We start from the raw sequence: 22,064 nt of genomic DNA on the forward strand, positions 1-22,064 counted from the left end.
CCCGCGTACCGGGGAAAAAAAAATTAAAAAAACACAAAATTCAAGAGACTGGTTTTCGCCGAGGGGAGCTGAGGAACAGGGCAGGGAAGGAGCACGCAGATGACAAACATGTCAATGATGTTCTAACCCTTAGGTTGAGTGGTGGGCTCCACTGAAGGTGTCCAGTTTATTATGATGATTCATGTCTGTATATGTGCCATACATTCTTTTCTATGCACCAAATATCACATAATAAATTTTGAAAAGAGAAGGGCATGGACCAGGTCATATAGGGCCTTGAGACCATGATAAGCATTTTGGATTGTATTCTAAATGCCATAGGAAACCATTTGAAGGTGACTTAATCTGATCCATCATTTGAACTATCACTCAGGACCCTGAGGAGAGGATGAACAATAGGGGTTAAGAATGGAAGCACTTAGACAAATAGGATATTATTGCAGCATCTTGAGAGAAAGATGAGGGTGGGACTGAGCCAGGGTAGCGACACTGGACATAGAGAGATGTGAAGGGGTCGGGATGTATTTTGTTGGTAGAACCAAGAAGACTTCTTGAAGGATTGAATGGAGGGGTTGAAGGAAAGGGAGGAATCAAGGACGACTTGAAGTTTTTGACTTGCACAACTGGGTGGATAGGGGTACCATTTGCTGAACGAGGTGATGGGCGTGGAGGAAGGGAGTGGAAATTAGGTTTCACCTTGCGTTTCAGTTTGCTCCCAGAGGTAATAGAGACACGTGAGTGTTTTGAGCTGGGAAATAGTGTGATCCGAGTTGCAGTTTCAGAAGCTGATCAGGCAGCATGGTGCCGCACGGATTAGAGATGGAGAGATGGAGCTGGTGGCTGCAGGGAATGTCAGGTCAGACGGTGAGGGGCTAGTGGAGCAGAGGGAGGGATGCAGGGAGGGTAGCAATTCTGCTCAAGAGATGTTTTACAAAGTGTAGCTCCAGATTTTATAGGGGACATGTCCTAAAAGAATTTATAGATTCATGGAGGGAAGAGACACACACAGTAATATTCTACTTTGCACAGTTCTTCACATTTCATAAAATGCTTTCAAATCTACCTCACATTTGAGTGTCACGACATTCCAGCGTAGTGTGGCAGGGCTGCTCATCCCAGCTCTACACAGGAAGGCTAAGGTGTAGAGAGTTTCGTGCAGCCTGGCATCCAGTGAGTAAGTGTAGATACCAGAACTCAAACCCAGGGTCTTCTGATTCTGGGTCAGACGCTCAGCCCCCCGCAGCAGCATATGATATATCCTATGAGAGTGTTGATTTGGCCCAGGGAATTGGGTGAGGCCTTGTGGAAGAGGCATAACGTAAGCTGCCTCAAGGGGTAAATAAGATTTAATCAGGCAGAGAAACAGAAGGGTGGGTTGGAGTAATGTCGTGGGAAAGTAAGCAGTCAGGTGACAGGTATGAAGCGTCGCTGGATGGAAGGTGATTGTGGGAACTTCGTCCTGGCCGCAGGTTGGAAGCACCGTGCTCTTCCGTTGTCAGAAAGGTTACCTGCTCCAGGGCTCCACCACCAGGACCTGTCTTCCCAACCTGACCTGGAGCGGAACCCCGCCCGACTGTGTCTGTGAGTGGAAATTTCGCCTACAGCCCAGACAACTCCTCCTGGCAACTCATAATCTCCCCCAGCTGGGCATCTATGAGATGCTTGAGTGCTCTGAATGACAGAGAGCTCACAACTCCTCATTGGGACCAGTATTGGTCTCTTTGTACTCCTTACCCCTTGGAGCCCCACAGAAGATATTTACATACAGAAGCCTTTCTGATATTAGAAGGCAATTCCTATACCTTCGCAAAGAAAAAGAAAGAAGTTTCCCATGGCAGCAAATACTAACAACTACAAGGCCTGCCCTCAGGATGGAAGATTTCAGGCTTTTGACCGTAATTACTCCTTTTCCCTCAGGAAAATTGCTGCAGGTTTAGGTTCCCCCAGGGTTGACTGAGCCAATATCCACACGATCTCCATCTTGGCCTCTCGTATAGACATCAAGGCTGGGGTGGGGCTGGGGCTGGGAAGGGGATGCTGGACCTGAAAGGGGCCCATAAGGGAAAGGAAGCGGGTGGGAAGCGGGTGGCCCATCAAGGAGCAGGGGAGTGGTGGAGAGGCCTCCTGGAGACCCTCATCTCCCAGCTGCGTCTTCCCTGTCATCCAGCCCACCACTGCAAGCAGCCAGAGATGCCGACCCATGCCAACGTTGGGGCCCTGGACTTGCCCTCCATGGGCTACACGCTCATCTATTCCTGCCAGGAGGGCTTCTCCCTCAGGGGCGGCTCCGAGCACCGCACATGCAAAGCAGACGGCAGCTGGACAGGCAAACCACCCGTCTGCCTGGGTGAGTGTGCCCCCTCGGTGAGCTTCTCCAGGGTGGGGGGCCAAAGGGGACCGCTGAGCTTGAGTGAAAGAGGGCCAAAGAGAAGAAAGAAATGTAATTTCCGGAAGCTGGAGGCTGCTTCTGTTCTCCTGAGGTGTTGAGTCTAGGAGATCAAACCAGAGTAGTCTAAGGAGCACAGAGTGACGCCATCCCAAGTTTCACCTTGCTACCTTCTGCATGAGCGTAAACACTCTGCCCAGCGCTAAGGATACGGTAGTTTAAGGATTACACTTAATCATCAGATGGAGAAAAGCTCTGTGTCCCACTAAACGGGAATAACACGATATGCATGTATGCCTATCATAACCTTGATAAAACAGTACCCACTCACAGATCCCTCCGGGTTACCGCAACGTCTTACACCTCCCTCCCCCTCTTCTTCATTCATTCCTTCTCTATTTATTGAGCATTATCACTGTGTGTGGCTGTGCTGGGCATGGGGGATGGGGAGGTGAAAGACACAAACCCTGCCCTAAAGGAGCTCACATTCAGCTGTGGAAGACACACACATTATCAGATATAACAGTACCTTCAGGAACACAGAGATGCACTGAATGCTGTGGGGATGCTGGAAAAGGCACTAATTCAGCCTAAGGGGGAGGGGAGAATCAGGGAAGGCTTCCTGGAGAAGGTAATCTGAGTCCAGTCTTAAGTAAAGAATCCAGCAAGGATAAAGGATGGGTTTGGTGCTAGGATGGCATTCAGTAAGATGTCTCTTACGGGTGCTGACCTCACCACATTCTGGGTATTGTTCTAAGTACTTCGTGTACTAACTCAATCCTTGCAGTCATCCTATGAGGCAGGTGTTACTCGTATCCTCATTTAATATATGAGGAAACTGACACACAGAGAGGTTAAGTAACTGCCCCAAGGTCACCAGCTGGTAAAGGGAGCGAGCTGAGATTCAAACCCTGCAGGTCTAACTTCAGAATCCATGCTCTTAAGTACCCTGCTGTCCTGCCCCTCAGAGAGAGAAGGCTTCAGGTTCAGTGCCTTTATCAGAGCTAGAATTTAATGATGTATTTTCATTGTATGAATTGTTGTAAATTTCTTTTACTTAGGGAAAGTAATCTTTGTGTTCCACAAATGGTAGTGGTATAATTTTTCTTTTTTAGAGTACATTTAACTTTTAATTGTGGTAAAATATACAAAACATAATAGTTACCATTTTAACCATTTTAAAGTGTACAATTCAATGGCATTAAGTACATTCACAATATTGTGCAACCATCACCACTATCCATTTCCAGAATCTTCTCATCGTCCCAAACAAGAACTTTGTACCCATTAAACAATAACTTTCCATTCCCCTTACTCTCCAGCCCCTAATAACCTCTATTGTACTTCCTATATCTATGAATTTGCTGATTCTAGGTACCTCATGTTAGTGGAATCATATGATATCTGTCCTTTTGTGTCTGGATTATTTCACTTAGCATAATTTTTTCAAGGTCCATCCATGTTGTAACGAGGTTCATCCATGTTGTAATTACTTCATTCTTTTTTATGCCTGAATAATATTCTATTGATGGATATACCACCTTTTGTTTATCCATTTGTTCATTGATGAACATTTCAGTTGTTTCCACTTTGGGGCCATTATGAATAATGCTACTTTGAACATAAATGTACATGTTCTGTTTGGATATCTGTTTTCAGTTCTCTTAGGTATATATCCAGGAATAGAATAACTCAATGTTTAACAGTGTAAGGAAGCATTTTGCAAAGTGCCTTTACATTTACTTTACATTCCCACCAGCAATGCACCAGGGGTCTAATTTCTTACATCATCCTTGCCAGCACTTGTTATTGTCCAGCTTATTTTTTTTTTTTTTTTGCGGTACGCGGGCCTCTCACTGCTGTGGCCTCTCCCGTTGCGGAGCACAGGCTCCGGACGCGCAGGCTCAGCGGCCATGGCTCACGGGCCCAGCCGCTCCGCGGCATGTGGGATCCTCCCGGACCGGGGCACGAACCCGTGTCCCCTGCATCGGCAGGCAGACTGAGAGTCTGGCACCACTGTGCCACCAGGGAAGCCCTTGTCCAGCTTTTTGGGTATAGCCATCCTAAGTGGGTATAAAGTAGTATTACATTGTGGTTTTCGTTTACATTTCCCTAATGACTACTAATGTGGAGCATCTTTTCATTTGTTTATTGGCCATTTGTGTATCTTCCTTGGAGAAAAGTCTATTCAGATCCTTTGCCCATTTTTTAATTGGGCTATTTGTCTTTTTATTGTTGAGTTGTAAGAACTCCTTTATGTCCTGTTGATTTCTTTTTTCCAGCTTTATTGAGGTATAATTGACAAACAAATTGAAATATATTTAAAGTATACAACATGATAATTTGATATACATTGTGAAAGGATTCCCACTATCAAGTTAACACATCCATCACCTCACGTATTTATCTTTTTTTTTTTTGATGAGAGCACACGAGTTCTACTCTCTCAGCAAATTTCAATTATACAATGCAGTATTATCTACTATAGTTACCATGTTATACATCTTATAACTGAGAGCTTGTATCCTTTTACCAGCCTCTCCCTATCTCCCCCTCCCCCCAGCCCCTGACAACCACTATTCTACTCTCTTTTTATAAATTTGACTTTTAGATTCCACATGTAAGTAGTAGCATGCAATATTTGTCTTTCTCTGTCTGGCTTATTTCACTTGGCGTAATGTCCTCCAAATTCATCCATGTTATCACAGATGGCAGGATTTCCTTCTTTTTAAGGCTGAGTAATATTCCATTGTATGTATACACCACATTTTCTTTATCCACTCATCCATCAATGGACACTTCGTTTGTTTCCATAGTTTGGCTATTGTGAATAATGCTGCAGTGAACATCTCTTCAAGACAGAGATTTCACTTCCTTTGGATATATAGAAATGGAATTGCTGGATCATATGGTATTTCTATTTTTAATTCTTTTTTTGTAGAATAAAAATATCCTTGTACTGGTTTACATTATTATTTTCTTCATTACAGAGAATATCTACTATTCATGTCTGCTCCTCTAACAGCAGTCCAGCTTTTAAAAATTTCGTATTATTCCTTTACATAATTATACGTTAGATTTGACTATTGATCCTTTACATTTATGATTACACTATCTATTTTTAATTCTTGAAGGAACCTCCACACTGTTACATTCCTACGAACAGTGCGCAAGTATCACATTTATCGGTTTGTGTATATTGAGCCATCCTTTCATCCCAGGAATAAATCCCACTTGATCATGGTGTATGATCCTCTTAATGTACAGTTCATTTGGTTTGCTAATATTTTCTTGAGGATGTTTGCGTGTATGTTCATCAGGGATACAGGCTTGGAATTTCCTTTTCTTGAAGTGTCCTTGTGTGACTTTGGTACAAGGGCAATGTTTTGATTCCTCACACTTTATATTTTGTATATCTACTGTAGGTTATGCTTTGTGTTTTTCACGAAGCTTACATAACACATATTTACAACAGTCTTTTTTTAAGCTGATAGCAACCTAACTTGGAATGCATACAAAAGCTCCGTGTTTTTACAGTCCCCCACATTTTATGTGTTTGATGTCACAATTTACATCTTTTATATTGTATATCCATTAAAAATTATTGTAGTTATAGTTATTGTTACCATTTTTGTCTCTTAACCTTTATACTAGAGTTACAAGTGATTTACCCACTAACATTACAATATTAGAGTATTCTGAATTTAATCATATATTTATCTTTACCAATGAGTTTTATACTTTCATGTGTTTTTATGTTAGATTTTCACTTCCACTTAAACCCCTGCTGTTTAACCCCTCTATTGAATTTTCCAGGTCAATTATTATATTTTCAGCTCTATGGTTTCCATCTGGTACTTTTAAAATATTGTCTCTGTGTTGAAATTCTTGCTTTGTGCGTTGCTTTCCTGACCTCAGTGAGCATCTTTATGACCATTATTTTGAACTCTCTATTGGGTCAATCACTTACCACTGTTTCATTAGGATCCGTTTCTGGAGATTTATCTTATTATATGGTTTGGAACATTTTCCCTTGTTGATTCACTTTCCCTGATTCTCTGTGTTGGTTTCTACTCATTAGATAAAACAGGCAGCTCTCCCACCCAGTCTTCACAGACCGACCGGCCTCGTTTAGGCAATGAACCTCACCAGTCAGTGCAGCCCAATCTCCTGGTGCCTCCCAAACCTTTGTGATTGTCCAAGCTGTCGTCTTTATTCCTAGTGGCTCCCAGTAGTTGAGGGTGTACCAAGACCCATCAGTGTCCCACAGAGGTCAGCACCTAGATGCAGGCTGATTAGAAGCAGACTCTCAGGCAACAGTTGGAAAAGTATGCAGTCAGACCCCTTCCAGGGAGAAACTGGGAGATGTGCATTTTTACCTGCTCCCTCAGTGTGAGACCAGGTATATATATAGCCACAGGGGTTTCTACTGTGTCCATTTAAAAACTGCTTCCTTGTTTGCTGTAGTCCTGTGGAACTCATGAACACAAGCCCCAAGCCGCATTGGCCTTCAGAGCTAGGTGGTTTGGGCACCCATCCCTCAGATGGCATCCTTAAAAGTCAGGGTGCTAGACGTGTGGTACAAACTCAACACCCTCAGGGAAAAGCTGGGAGTTGGGAGTCCCTCCTGATTGTATGGTGCCGTGCCAGGTGTGGGGTTTATTTCAAGAATGTGTCTCAGCCTTTCCTACCTGTTTTGATGTGGGTATTTTCTCAGTCACCCAATGTGTAGGTGTCACTCAGCTAGTTTCTGGATTTCTCTCGGAGAGAGTGGATCTGTTTTCTTCTGCACATTCAGTGTATCCGTGGGAGGAGGGGAACTCAGGAGCCTCCTATGTTGCCATCTTGGTCCAGAGTCCCTTCAACTGTTCTTTATATATCTAGAATATAAGACCCTTATCAGGGCTTCCCTGGTGGTGCAGTGGTTGAGAGTCCGCCTGCCGATGCAGGGGACACGGGTTCGTGACCCGGTCCGGGAAGATCCCACATGCCGCAGAGCGGCTGGGCCCGTGAGCCATGGCCGCTGAGCCTGCGCGTCCGGAGCCTGTGCTCCGCAACGGGAGAGGCCACAACAGTCAGAGGCCCGCGTACTGCAAAAAAAAAAAAGAAACCATTGCCTAATCCAAGGTCACAAAGATTTGTACCTGTGTTTTCTTCTAAGAGTTTTGGGGTCCAAATTCATGCTATTGCATGCGGATATCCAACTGTCCCAGCACCATTTGTTGAAAAGACTATTCTCCCCTCATTGGATTGTCTTGGCACCCTTTTCAAGGACCATTTGACCACAAATGTGTGAGCTTACATTAGGATCCTCAGTTTTATTCCACTGATCCGTATGACTGTCCTTATACCATTACCACCCAGTCCTGATTACTGTAGCTTTGCAGCAAGTTTTGAAGTTGGGAAGTCTAAGTCCTCCTTTTTGCTCCTCTTTTGCAAGATTGTTTTGGCTATTCTGGGCCTCTTTTATTTCTATATGAATTTTAGGAATGGGTTGTCAGTTTCTGCAAACAGACAGCTGGGATTTTGATAAGGGTGGTGTTGAATCTGTAGGTCCATCTGGGGAGTATTGCCATTTGAACAATATTAAGTCTTCCAAGCCATGAGCATGGGATATCTTTCCATTTATTTAGATCTTTAATTTCTTTCAGTGACGGTTTGTAATTTTCAATGTACAGTCTTGCACTTTCTTGTTTACATTTATTCTTAAGTATTTTTTTAAGCTATAATAGGTACTTGCATTTAAAAATACAAAATGCTTTAGATGCAGTTGAATCTCAACTCCACCCCTTACTATAAGACCCTGGGTAAGTCCCTTCACCTCTCTGCCTCTAACAAGTTTCTCTTCTATTAAATGAAGACAATAATGTCTACCTCACAGTTCTGAGAGAAGGAGTAAATGAAATGACATGAATAAAGTGCCTAGCACAGTGTCTGGCACATAAAATGCTTTCTCCCTCTATATTCCCTTCATCTTAGAAAACCTAAGACAATAAAGGCCTTTTGTTCAGAGGTGTGCCTTCATGGAGTCACTTGGAAAATATGTCCACAGCCTTCTGTACACCCGAACATAAGCTGACCTCAGAGTTGGAGACAGTAGGGGGAGTCCCCCCCTTTACTTAGCAACAAGACAGATATTTCTGTTGTTTCTCTGCAAAAGAAGAAAAGACATTAATATTTATTGACTGTGACTTTCACGTTCATAACCACATTTATTCAGCATAAACCTGTGAGATATGTTTCAGTGTTTTCCCATGTTTCAGATGAGGAGACAAGACCCTGAGTGGTGACGTGACTAGTTGAGGTCACACAATCACTAAGTAGCACTGCTGGGACCGGAACCTAGGCTGTCGGGCTCAGGCCCAAAGCCTTCTCCTTTGCCTTTGCCTGTGAGGGCTTCCCTGTCTTCATATCGCGACTCCAGGGGAGGGAAGCACTCCACTGAGACCCTTACTAGAGCTTAGGCACTTCACTCTTGGCTGGCGGAAGGCCGTCCTTTGTACCAGACCTCTGGGAGGAGAGCAGAGGCCCTTCAACCAAGGGTCCTCAGTCGTGGCATTCAGCAGATCCGTGTGCTAGGATGCGAAATAGACATCTTTGTTTTCCTTTACCTCTTACTGAAATTTAGCATTTCTTTAATTTAGGATATAGACAAAAACTTGTAGTAGTGTTAGCAATACCTATAAATTTGTCACCAGTAGAAACTGCAGAGATTTCCACATTACGCTACAATAGTTATGGATATCACGAAATGTCGTTGGGAATTCCCTAGCGGTACAGTAGGTAGGACTCCGCGCTTCCACTGCAGGGGACACAGGTTCAATCCCTGATCAGGGAACTAAGATCCTGCATGCCGTGTGGCATGGACAAAAAAAAGAAAGAAATGTTGTTTATGTTCCTGACTACTTCAAGATTAGAATAGTTACTGGACCTACTACTAGGTTCTGTTATTTAATGCAGTAATAAAAAATCACATATATAGCTATATTCTAACTTTTTGCTTAATATTTCAATGACTATAATTGGTAAGTGGATTTCCTTTAAACTCTTTACATCTCACCAGACAAAGTAGCCCACCTCCGGGTCTAAGAGGATGAGTCCAAAGCAAGATCTCAAAGAACCCACTGACCTAATGTCAGAGAGCTGACCGTTATTTTTCCAATAGAACATAGACCAGAGGGTGAACCTGTTTTCTTCCATCCTCTTTCCCCAGCAGAGGTCCGGCCCAGTGGGAGACCCATCAACACTGCCCGGGAGCCTCCGCTCACTCAAGCTTCAGGTAGGTATGCTCTAGATCTTTGGCTCAAGAAACTGGTATTGCTTCCTTCACCTACTTACCCAGAAACATGCACATGAGTTTCTGTGTACCCAGTAGGAGGGTGTGAAAACAGTCTATAGAGCCGAACAGATTTCCCCACCCACCTCCCAACCCCAGGCAGACCTCAGGAGGAAGTGAGCTTGAAGGAAGCAGGAACTGCATCCGGAATTGAGAGCCAAAGCCTTCTAGAAACATGTCCAGAGCTTCAAGCTCTGGAGCCAACCTCTTCTGGCACAGGGCTGGCCAGTGTGTGGTCAGACACATACACCCAGGTCCTGCCTAGGGAGCGTGCTGGAAATGGTTACATTTTTAAGACAGGTATTGTGTCTTTCAAAGTGTGATGTCCAGAACTGGGCACAGAACTGAGGTATGGCCTGACCAATGCAAAATTATTCTAGACTATCATATCCTTTTTTGAACCTTATACTTTTATTTACCATATTAGCATGTGTGTTATACAAGAAAGAAAACTAGATTTGACATCAAACTCAATTAAAGTTCCATTTTGGTCACTGACCAGCTGTGTCCTTGGACAAAGAAACTTCACCTCTGGAGCTTCAGTTTACCTTTTGTTAAAATAAGGCTCATAATACTCTCCTTAGAAAATTATTATAAGGATAAATAACAATTTGGGTTGCTATCGTTCATTATGTGCCCAACATCATGTGACATACAATCATTTAGCCCCTGACGAGATAAGCAGGACAGCCCCATTTACAGAAGTACAGATGTGGCCTACACAGGTGAGAAAGTGGAGACTCTTGTATGTAATCAAACAACTGAGCATTGATAGCCAAAATGAGACTCCAGATCTGCCTGACCCCATTAGTCCATGTTCCTATTTTATGACATTGGTTTTCTCTCCTCTCTTTTTCTCTTTCTCCGTCTTTTCAACCCCTTCCCTCCTTTTATTTTCCTCTTTCTTCTAGTTCATTCCCCCATCCCCTCATGTTCTCTCTTTTCTTTATCCACTTTCTCTCTCTCTCTCTTTCCCTCCACCCATCCACTCTGAGACACAGGGCATCACAAGGAGGCCAGAACACTCCACCACCTCCTGCGTGTTTGATGTTTCTCAGGGAGTGAACTGGGGTCAGTCATCAGGTGGCCTCAATTCCACCAGCACACGTGAAAGCCCCTCTCACATCTGTTTCTCAATTCCTCTAGTTCCTGGGGATGTTTTTGCAAAGAATTCCCTATGGAAAGGGACCTATGAGTACCAGGGGAAGAAGCAGCCAGCCATGCTCAGAGTGACCGGTTTCCAGGTCATCAACAGCAAGGTCAACGCCACCATGATTGACCACAGCGGCGTGGAGCTGCACTTGGCTGGTAAGGGGCAGGCCAGCTCTGGGAAAGCCTGTGGATGGTGTGGGTGATGGGCACACGCTCTTCACGAGAACGAGAGTCTACTGTCACTTCCTTGTACTATCTTGCAGGGCTAGTCTGGTAGGCAGGGGAAGAGGAAGTGTCTATTCATCTTTGTTTACATGATAAAAGCACCACAGACAAAAGGGAAATGGTTAGATGACAAACATTAATAAATTGAACATACAAAGAACTCTTACAAATAAAGAAAAAGGAGACGTATATCCCTAAAAACTGAACCAAAAATAGGGGCAGAGAACTCCCAGGAGCCAAAGTACAGACAGTTAATAAACAAATGGAAAAAACATTTTTCGCAATAATCAAAAAACAGTAAACATAAAATGTCACTTTCCACTTATCCCACTAAGATTTTATTAAGCAATAAACTCTGGCGCTAGCCCAGTGAAGGTACTAAGGCAGTGCTGGTCAAAGTATAAAATAGTATAGTTCTAGAAAATAATTTGGCAACTTGTATCAAGAGCCGTGAAAATGACTGACCCCATTAATTACACTTCTACGAAATTTTATGATAAGAAATAGTTATAGAGGGAATCAAACATTTACCAATAAAGAATGTTCACATTACAGGGCTATTTCCATAACATAAAACCTGGGAATAGAAAATTGTCTCAAAAGAAATGGATATATTAATTATAGTATGTCTGCCGGATAAAATATTATGCCAGTTTGGGAGAAAATACACCTACTACAATGCATTTAAAATGGGACTCCGGTTTTTGAAGGAAAAAATTATATTCATAAGAAAGGAAATTGGAAGTAATTACACCAAAATATTAACAGTGGTTATTTCTCAGAAGTGAGATCAGGAGTGAATTTTCTTTCTTCATGCATCTCTGCATTTTCCAAAATTTCCCCAATTTTCAAATTTTCTATAATCAGAAAAACTGAATATCTTGGAAAGCAAGTGTTTATTCGAATAGATGGGTAGAACGATGGATGCATGAGTGAATGACTGTACACATGAATACACAACCCCACGTGTAGTCACAGCCACTCATTCATGCACACACACACAAACACAACTAACGTTCATATTCACTCAGTGGCTCTAAGCCATAGTCCTAAACACATTCACACACTCCCATATACATGCCCTCATGTATTCCTGTACCCACTGAGTTGTAAACACACCCACGCATTAACTGACCCCGTAACATATACAAAATCCAATTCCCTTTATTCTCACACATGCATGTATAAACAGGAGCACAACCACAGGTCATAATCCAGCTGATTATTAACACACACATGCACATTCTCGTGTATCCTCACACTCAGCCTGCACAAACTCACAGGACACACTACACTTACCTAACGCCAGTTATACACGGGATGTAGACACCAACATCTACACGTGGAATCCCACTCAGACACTCACACCCACATACCCACAGACTTGGGTTTTGAAATCTTCCTGGATCTTTCAAGTGTACCCTCTGAACTTTCTTTTCCCAGGAATTTACAAGAAAGAAGATTCCCATCTCCTCCTCCAAGTTTACCAGGTTACAGGGCCTGTGGAGGTCTTTGTGAATAAGTTCAAAGGTGATCACTGGGCCTTAGATGGGCATGTAAGTTCAGCAAAACCTCACTCAGTCCTTGACCTCCCTGTGCCCTTGCCCCATCCCTGATTCCCAGATCACTGGTAGGGAGGACGAGGGGAGAAGTTGGTGGAAACTCTTTGGATCAACATGGAAACTTGGGAGGAGGGTTTCTTTGGGGCCAGGACTGGGAGCAAGGGAGTCCTCATCTGCTAGTGAAGTGGGCACAGGAAAACATAGCAAGGGCCAGGAGGCTGAGAGTCTAAAGGTCAGTGCATCTGAGCGAGATGAAGTAGGTTCTGATGTGTAAGCAGGAAGCAAGAGATTGGAGGCTGGCAGTACATGAGTAAACTCAAGCAAGTTGAAGGTCACGACGTGGTGGTGGGAGCTGGGAGAAGGTGGTGAGTCCCAGATGCACCCTGAGCGTCTTCTCACGTTTGAGGATGCCTGTTGTGGGTGACTTAGCACAGCTTGAGACACCAGGAGCTGGGGGAAAGGAGACAACTCTCTTGCATTCTCTTGTGGGAAAGACTTGTTCCATGCAAGGGCGTTCTTCAGGTGGAAGTTCTGCAGTGATTCTCCTCTGCCCATACCTTCCAATATCACAGGCAGGGTAGTGGAGCAGTCATCTGTCACATCCTCAGCTTCCCTGTCTTGGATTATTGAAGCTAGAAGCGGAGGGGTGGGAAGGAGGAAGAGGTCATGGGGCCAGAGGAGCAGAGAGCTGAGGGGTCAAGGTGGATCCTCACGGACAAAACTGGCTGGTAGAGGGCTGTGGGTTGAGTGACTTTGCTGATAATCACATGAGAAGCAAGTGGCTTCTCCAGGGGCTGGTACATGGGATTAGTTCCTCGGGATTCTTGAGAGTATTCTACGGATCCCCTTGTGTATCCTGGTCCTGGCTGGCGTCAATAGCAGTAGTCCAAAAGCTGTGCCAGGACAACAGACTCCATTGTCCTGGGAGGATGGCCAGAGGGGAGAGAACAAGGGTAAAGTTGGGAGCTTGGAGTGCGGGCCAAGGGCTACGTGTAAATGGCGCTCTGGAGGGCCAGGAACAGCCGGAAGGGCTGCCTGGGACTACAGCCAGCAATCGGGCCCACTTCTCTGTCACCCAGGGTGTGTTTGGGGGGACAGCAGGGGGTGGTCAGCCTAGAGCACAACAGACAGAGAGCTGCACCTGGGGATGGAGCATGAGTCAGAAGGAACCCCAGTAGCAGAAGCATCCTCAAAGCAAGCACGCCCTCGGCCGAGCAGTCCCCAGCCCACAAGTTTACGTGTCTGTGTCTGGTACACGAGCATCACAGAGGCAAGTACAGAGACAGCCAGGAGGAGTTACTGTCCCCAACTACCCGCCCCCAAATTAATAGCTATTGGAACTGGGACGAACTTTCCAAAGTACGTTCAATCTGCTAGATGCATTTTAATCATGGTTTGGTTTGCTCCGCGGTGCTCTAAAACTCAGGTTTTCATCACAATAATAATAGCTAACATTTACTCAGGGCCTATTAAGTGTTCTAAGTGTTCTATATTCGCTCATATAAAGCTTCAGAGCAACCCTATGACATAAGTACTGTTTTTGTTCCCATTTTAAAATGAGGAACTGAGGCACCGACAGATTAAGTGATTCGACCAGTAGAAACAAAAATGTCTCCCTCCCTCCTACCAGCAGTTGGAGCCCCTGCCCCATCCCCAGCACCTCGCCATTGCCTGGGGGTGGGCAGAGAGCCGATGTCAGTGGAGATGACAGGCAGGCAGGTGAGCCCAGCTGTGGGCACCGTGTGCCTGTGGGCACCGTGTGCCTGTGGGCGTGTCTCCGGCCTGGCTGGCCGGACCTCTAGCTCCCTCCGGCGTGCCTCCCATCTCACTCTGTCTGCTCCCTCCCTCACAGGTCTCCCCAGAGTTCTCCGGAGGCACCTTCATTTACCAAGGCGCTGTCAAGGGCCAAGGCTTTGGGCAGTTCGGCTTTCAAAGACTTGGTAACTAGCATTTGTCCCTGGAGTGTATGCTTGTGCGGGTGGCGGAGAAACTTGTATGTTGGCATGGAGGGCAGGGGGTTGGTGAAGTTCAACAGTCCAAGAGGGGCTCTTAGCCTCTTTTGGATCAGGGACTTTGAGATTTTGATAAAAGCTGTGTAATATCTCCCCAGAAGGAAGCGCAATACATAATACCCTCAACTTTTGCCAAACAGTTTCATGCTCAGCCCTGGAGTTGAAAGCCCCCAGCTTAAGGGACATTGGGTCTCAGATGCGTCCCACAATAGTATCTGGCCAGCCCTCGGGCATCCCCGGGACCCCCTGAGCATTACGACGTGGGGCTCTCAGGGCAGTCTCAGTCCCGGAACGGTGGTATTGCTGTCCTCATTTTACAGATGGGAAAACCAAGCATCAAGGAGGCTTCCTTCCCTAGTTCCTCCCTGGCATCTTTACCCTGGACCAAGCATCCTCAGTGTCAGGCATCCTCACTCCAGAGACTGGCCTTGACTCAGAGCCTCTAATGTGGGGAGGGGTCCTGGCTTCTGGGAAGCAGTTCAGGGGGAGACAGGAGGCAGGCCCGGGTGCCTGATGGGCAGCTCGATACACCCCAGGTGCTGACTGCCCTGTCCCCCGGGACCCCCTGTCTACCAAGGCAGAGCACTGCGTTTTCTCCCAGCTCTGACCTTCAGAAAGCTCCTCCTTGGCGTAAGTGGAAACCCGCTTCCCTGTGCTTCCCACTCCGCCCTGCTCCTGCCCTGGACTTATTCCTAGCTCTATCCTCTTAGCTGCCTGGACTAAAAGCACTCCCTCTTCCACACAGCGGCCCTTCAAAGACTTGAAGGCAGTTCCCTGGCCCCTTACACACCAGAGAGACCTCAGGAAACCGAGTTCTTCTTCTGGCTTCACGGCTGACTGCCGGTGTGCCCGGCGGAGCCTCACCCCCTCGGTTCGCTGACAGGGGCAGAGGCTCTCACCGTGGTCTTCTGAGCGCGCCCAGTCTGGGGCGAGGGGTGGGGGGAGGAAGGGAGACCCTCGGAGGCCGGAGCTTCAGCACCGCTACCGCGCCCTCCAGAGCAGGTCCACCTGCGCGTGCTTTATATTTCGGCTGCCTTGTAAGGTTTCATGGGATAAACTTTCTATGGCCGAAAGAAGTTTGGAAGCTTCTAAAGGGCTGCTCTCTTTTAAGGTTTTATTCTGGGACACGGTTTCAGGTTCTCCCGCAGACTGGCTTCCCCAGGCCTGACCAGCTCGTGTGGACTGACCACCCTTCTCCAGGGAGGATGGCCCAGTGCATGGGGGAGGCAGCTGGGGGGCCCCGACCAGCACCCCAAGCCCCACCACGGTGGCCGCTGTGTCTGTGACCTGAGGTTTCTGCTCTGGGATTTTGCAGACCTCAGGCTGCTGGAATCAGACCCCGAGTCCATCGGCCGCCACTTTGCTTCCAACAGCAGCTCGGTGGCGGCCGCGATCCTGGTGCCGTTCATCGCGCTCATCATCGCGGGCTTTGTGCTCTATCTCTACAAGCACAGGTACGGGGAAGGGACAGGAGGGCCGCACGACGGGTGCCAGGCCCTCTCCCTTTCCCTGACCCACCCAGAGCCCTCCTGGCTCAGGCGAGCTGTGACCTTCTGAAGGGAACACAGAGCCTCCCTCTCCTCTTAGGGCCCCGAGTCTCCTCTCTTGACGTCTTGGTCACGCTCTCTCATTCCCAGGAGAAGACCCAAAGTTCCGTTCAACGGCTACGCTGGCCACGAGAACACCAATGTGCGGGCCACGTTTGAGAACCCGATGTACGACCGCAACATCCAGCCCACAGACATCATGGCCACCGAGGCGGAGCTCACAGTCAGCACGGTGTGTACAGCGGTATAGCCTCCAGGCCAGGCTGCCTTCGTCACCGCCACTGAGAGCCCCACCTCCGGCAGCTGGTGAGACACACACCCCTACTGACACGTCCAGTGTGAGAGGGACTGAGTGCCCAGTGCTGCCCTGTGCTGGCCACTGAGGCAGACACCTCCGTACACCTGGGTCGGAGACTGTTGTCACCCTTTTTACAGATGGGAAAACTGAGGCACAGAGAAAGGAATTAACTTGGCCAAGATCACACAGCTAATAAGAAGCAGGCAGGCAGCTCCAGAGGCTGTGCTCTTAGCCACTAGGCTCAGCAAAATATCCAAGTAGGTGTATTAGTCGGAACTCTCCAGAGAGAGAGAGATACATATATATACACAATATATGCATACATATATATATGGACATATATATAAACTCTCTAGAGAGAGATATGTACATATTGTGTTTATGTTTGTATTGTATATATAGATATAGAGGAAGAGAGATTTATTTTAAGGAATTAGCTCACAGGATTGTGAGGCTGGCAAGTCTGGAGTCCACAGGGCAGGCCTGCAGGCTGGAAATTCCATCAGGAGCTGAGGTTGTAATCTGGAGCCCGAAGGCTGTCTGGAGGTGAATTCCTTCCTCTCAAGGGGGACCTCGGTCCTTTCTCTTCAGGCCTTCCACTGATTGGTGAGGCCCACCTACATTATGGAGAGTAATCCGCTTTATTCAGAGTCTAAGGATTTAAATGTTAATCACATCTAAAAAATTCCTTCACTGCAACAGCTAGACTGGTGTTTGACCAAACAACTAGGCACCAGAGCCTAGGCAGTTGACATATAAAACTATCCATCACCTAGAGCGTAATAGATGGGCAGTTGCAATCCCTGGCATTGGGCAAGACAGGAGGGCCCCCCGTTACACAGACAGAGGGGCAGATGCACACGGAGGCTCCCATGGGTCCACTGGACACCCTCTCTCACACACACACACAGGCCTGCCAGGAGGAGCTGACAAGTCTAGAAGGCACGGCCACTCCCCACTGTGTCCTTCCTCACTGATAGCCCTCCTTCTGGGGCCTGGGAACCTGCAGGAGCTGTCCCCACAAGGTGTGCAAGCCACACCCTTCTGAGAACCGTATCGTCTCCCGCATACCCCACTTTCTGGGGAATGCAGGTGCCCTCTCTCAGGTGTCTCCCGGACCTTAGTGAGCCCGGCTCTGGGGAGAAGCATCCCAGTGCCCAGAGAGGTGGGGTTCCAACAGGGCAAGGGAGTCATCAGCCAGACCCTAAGCAGGGACAGCTCTCCTTCCATGCTCCTGTCTGTGGCAGCGCACGCGATGGGCAGTCCCGGCCCGATACGCATGCAGCTCCTGGAGGGAGCAGGCTGTGTGAGGGGTGGGCTGGCGGGAAATGCGGGACCGGTAAATGCCAGGAGAGAGAAAGGGATTGTAAAACCACTAACCAGCACTGACTGCCCGGTCCCTGGCATGCATTGCTTCCTTTCATCCTCACAACAACTCCAGGAGGATTTTCACCACTTCAGCCTGAGTTCAGACCATACGCCCAGCCCTCAAACATCCCAGCTTTAAGCACTCTGCCAGGCTGCCCCCCATCTTCCCCTCCCATCCCCTCTTTGGGTCCACTTTTTTTCTCTAGATCATCTCTCTTGCATAACTCTAAGCTTAAAATGGTAGGTACTAAGATAATTTATACATAAAGAAATAAAAATTATCTTCAGAATATATAAAGGCAACTATTGAATACAAACAAGTAATTGATTGAGTTTTTCTGCACCAAAACAAATACTTAAAGAAGGAGGAGAAATTCTTCCAGTGGGGTCATTTTAACATGTCCAAATTAGTTCTGAGGTTTCACCTTTCTGCTCCATCTTTACTTTTTCCTACTCATACAAATAGAAAGCAAAAACGAAAAAAGAAGAATCCCCTCTGATGACATAAATCAGGCCTTACAGGTGGTCTGTAGTGACTCCAAACTTTGAGTTGCAGAATTATTGAACAGTAGAGGAAAGAAACAAGAATGTCCCAAGACCTGCACACACACCCTCACTGCCACTCCACATCTGCGGCTCCGCTGGGTCCCAGGTGCCTGTGTGCACGAGGTCTTACCTCTGGGTCACCTGGGGTTGGTTGCTTCAGGTCTAGGCAGCCCTCGCACTGCCCCTCACCAGCATCCAAGGCCTCGGAGCATCCCGCCCAGCACACAGCTCTCCGCGAAGGCCCCTGCTCTCTTCTGGCCCTCCTGGAGCTGGAGCAGAGAAGGTGTTGCTTGACTTAGGAAGGCGATGCATGAAAAACCACCCTGAATAGACGCACATACATTTAAAATGAGTGACAAGGTGATAAATTCAAATGATGCCTCACAAGAATGGCTGAAGTTAAAATAAACCCCACACGGGGAAGTCATCGAGGCCTGCGGGGTCAGCAAGTAGAGAGCAAGGGGCAGGGCTGTGGTACGACTTTCATGGACCCTTTCCTCTGTTTAAAATTAAAAATGGTACTTTACAACTATGTTGTTATAAAGATGAATATAATCCAGGCTGGATTCATTATTACATGGCCATTATTATTATATTCACTTTTTTCCTTCTGATTTTGAAAGAAACTAAAAACACTTTCCTGGGCCCCTAAAAGTGTAGCCGCCCCTAGGCGCTGGGGCTCCTGTGGCTGACAGGTAAGTTGGCCTTCCCCGGGGGAAGAAAATGACACGAGGAAAATACATATTCTTCTGTGTGTATTTCCTACCTGCACCTCCACCCTTAGTTCGGGAGGATTAAAACGCAAAGGGAAAGATCACGGCAACTGCTTTTCTTTCATTCTTTCCCCTTATGCCTTCCTCGCTTTGCCTCTTTCCTCTTGCCTTCTTTTGCTCCCACCCCTCACCCACTGCCCCTATTGTTTTACAAACTCTGGTGTGATCCGTTTGTTCCCAGTTCTCCAGGGGACAGGAAGTAAGCTCCCCTGGCACAGTGCCCAGTGCCCATCTTCGTCTGTCTCTCCGCCCGTGTCTGCTACTACTGGGACTTGGGCCCTTGCCCTGCCACCATCCACCCCCATCACCCTGGAGAGGACACCCACCCCACCCCGACTCGGGGCCCTAAAGGAAGAGGGGCTGGCTGCTGTCAGAGGAAGGACATTATGGATTGAAAACAGCAAAGGATTTTGTGGGTGTGCACGTGTGTGTGTGGGCCTGAACACACACAAACACACACCTCTCCTTCAGTCGAGTCCTACGGAAGAGACCACAGAAGCTTAAAAAAGCGAAATGTGTGTGAAAGATGCCCCATGCCCTGCTCCCCACAAACACAGAGAAGAGGTAAAGAAGACGCAGTGGATGTGTTAGCAGATACATCCCATGGCGGTCGGTACGCAGAGACCAGCCATCTGCAAGTGGACAGTCCCAGCTGCAGAACGACAGCAAGGATAACCCCAAGGGCCGAAAACAATCTTAAGAAATCGTTTGGAAATCAGTTTCTATTTTTTCTAACATAATTTTACTGAGCTCTAAACCCAGTGAATTTTAAAAGTCCTCCTAGGGCTTCCCTGGTGGCGCAGTGTTTGAGAGTCCGCCTGCCGACGCAGGGGACACGGGTTTGTGCCCCGGTCTGGGAATATCCCACATGCCGCGGAGTGGCTGGGCCCGTGAGCCATGGCCGCTGAGCCTGTGCGTCCGGAGCCTGTGCTCCGCAACGGGAGAGGCCACAACAGTGAGAGGCCTGCGCACCGCAAAAAATTAAAAAATAAAATAAAAAATAAAAAGTCCTCCTAGGTTGAAAGCAACACTGAAGAAGTAGGGCACGTCAGGGGAGGTAAGGGCAGGAAGCTGGCCATGAGCCCAAGGTCAAGTCTTGCTGTTAACTGACAAAGAGAAGAGAAACAGGTATGTGGCCCAGACAGGGACACCAAGTCTGCACGCATCAGAGAGGTGCTGGAAGGGACAGGACAGCAAGACAACCCCAGGGTCCAAAAATAATGGCTACCGTGGACTGAGTTTCTCCTCTGTGCCTGACACTTTAGGTGGTTCATTTCTAGACCTTACAGCAACCCCAGAACATAGGAAATAGTATTCCAGATGGATGAGAAGGCAGAAAGGTGAAGAGATGGAAGCCACACAGTTAGTAAGTGTGGGTCTGACTCCAAAGTCCACTACACCAGCTGCAATCTGGGTATAGAAGGGGGAGGAGTAGGTGAATCTCTAAGTAGGACTGTGGCCAAGGCTGGTGGGCCAGGCAGGGGACCCACGTATCCTATCTGGGTCCTGTTCTCTCCACCCTGGCAGCATCAGGGAAAGGACCCGTTACCCCAGGCTTCCTGGAGCTGGTGCTGGTCCCTCGGCTCCCAGCAGCCCCTCACCATAGCAGACAGAGGCCCTAGGAACTTCTGAATCAAAAGAATGGAGTGAATAAGGCATATTCTCTCCAGCTCCTTGCAAGTAGGTTTGATTAATTTAAGAGTTTCATCATGCTTGGGTCATTGATGAATTCCATTTAAGTATTGCTGAGAAGCTAATGAGTTTGGGAATCAAACTGTGGCATTTAGAGCCCCTTTCTCTGTCCTCAGGAAGGTCCCTGTGGGCTTAAGCCCCTGTGCATGTGTGACATGCTGGCCTCAGATGTTCATTCAGATCACGTGTTGGAATGACAGATGGAAACATACAGGAGTGGAGTGGCAGGGACACCTCGTTTGTAAGCAGATTCTGAGTTGAAACCATGAGATCTGACTCATGTGAAGATGGACTGAAGTGAGAGTGTCAATTTCCAGCAGATGCAACTGGCAATGGCAGGAGCCCAGCTGCCCACACCTGCTCTGGGTCACAGCATCCCTGGGCTTGGCAGGAGAGGACCAGTCCAGACAAACGCACTCACATGCTCATCTGTCTCTTTCTCTGGAAGCAAATGCAGGAAGCTCATTGGCTGCTCCCTTCCCCACTTCTTACACTCCTCTGAGACCAACCAGTGGACTCCTCCTCCAGCCCTGCCTCCACCCCTCCCCTTGTGAAGTCCCAGGAGATGCCCAAGGAGCAAATGCTGGTGCGGCGCCCAGCACTCTGCTGTGCATTACCCTTTCCCACCTCTGGCATTTTCTCTCCACCTCCAGAGGCTTGGAAGCGACCAGGGCAAACTAGGCCCTTCACCCACCATTCACACCATATACCCGCCGCCATCCCATGAGGCAAAGCAAAAAAAACAAAAAAAAACAAAAAACAGTAAAACAAAAACAACAAAAAAATCTTTTGTACAGAGATATATTTTTATTATACAAAGTTTGTACAGTACCAAAAAAGAAAGAAAAACAAGGTGTAAAATTTTTTTCATTATTGTAGGTAAATGGTAGTGGAAGCCTTTTTGTAAATGTAATAAAATGTATAAATATGGTTTTCAGAAAACATCAAGTGCTGTAAATATGTAATCTACACACCTCCTTGGCTTGTCTGCAGTATATACGTTTAATTTATCTGTCTCTGTATATGAGGCTTCCCCCTGGGGTCCTGCATTATGGTACTTTCCTGAATTTGAAAGCAATTTTAAAATTTTTGAATTCAAATAAAATATAAATTTTGCATTGGTTTTCTTACCTTTTTTATGGCCTTTTTCATGGCTAGGGGCAAGTG

At 47.0% G+C, this 22,064-nt stretch overlaps 1 protein-coding gene across 1 annotated transcript in view; it reads left to right on the forward strand.

Annotated features, from left to right (window-relative positions):
• The window catches only part of CSMD2 (CUB and Sushi multiple domains 2), a 669,690-nt gene extending 650,185 nt beyond the window's left edge, over window positions 1-19,505 (forward strand). The window contains exons 63-71 of the mRNA XM_060142710.1: window positions 1,470-1,581; window positions 2,168-2,347; window positions 9,600-9,665; window positions 10,869-11,030; window positions 12,543-12,655; window positions 14,514-14,601; window positions 15,989-16,127; window positions 16,311-16,526; window positions 19,387-19,505. Coding sequence (XP_059998693.1) covers window positions 1,470-1,581; window positions 2,168-2,347; window positions 9,600-9,665; window positions 10,869-11,030; window positions 12,543-12,655; window positions 14,514-14,601; window positions 15,989-16,127; window positions 16,311-16,470 — 1,020 coding nt within the window. The 3' untranslated portion in view covers window positions 16,471-16,526; window positions 19,387-19,505. The remainder of the gene's footprint in view (window positions 1-1,469; window positions 1,582-2,167; window positions 2,348-9,599; window positions 9,666-10,868; window positions 11,031-12,542; window positions 12,656-14,513; window positions 14,602-15,988; window positions 16,128-16,310; window positions 16,527-19,386) is intronic.
• Window positions 19,506-22,064: the final 2,559 nt, after the last annotated feature.

Source organism: Lagenorhynchus albirostris, chromosome 2, assembly GCF_949774975.1.
Source record: "Lagenorhynchus albirostris chromosome 2, mLagAlb1.1, whole genome shotgun sequence".
NCBI classification, from domain to species: Eukaryota; Metazoa; Chordata; class Mammalia; order Artiodactyla; family Delphinidae; genus Lagenorhynchus; species Lagenorhynchus albirostris.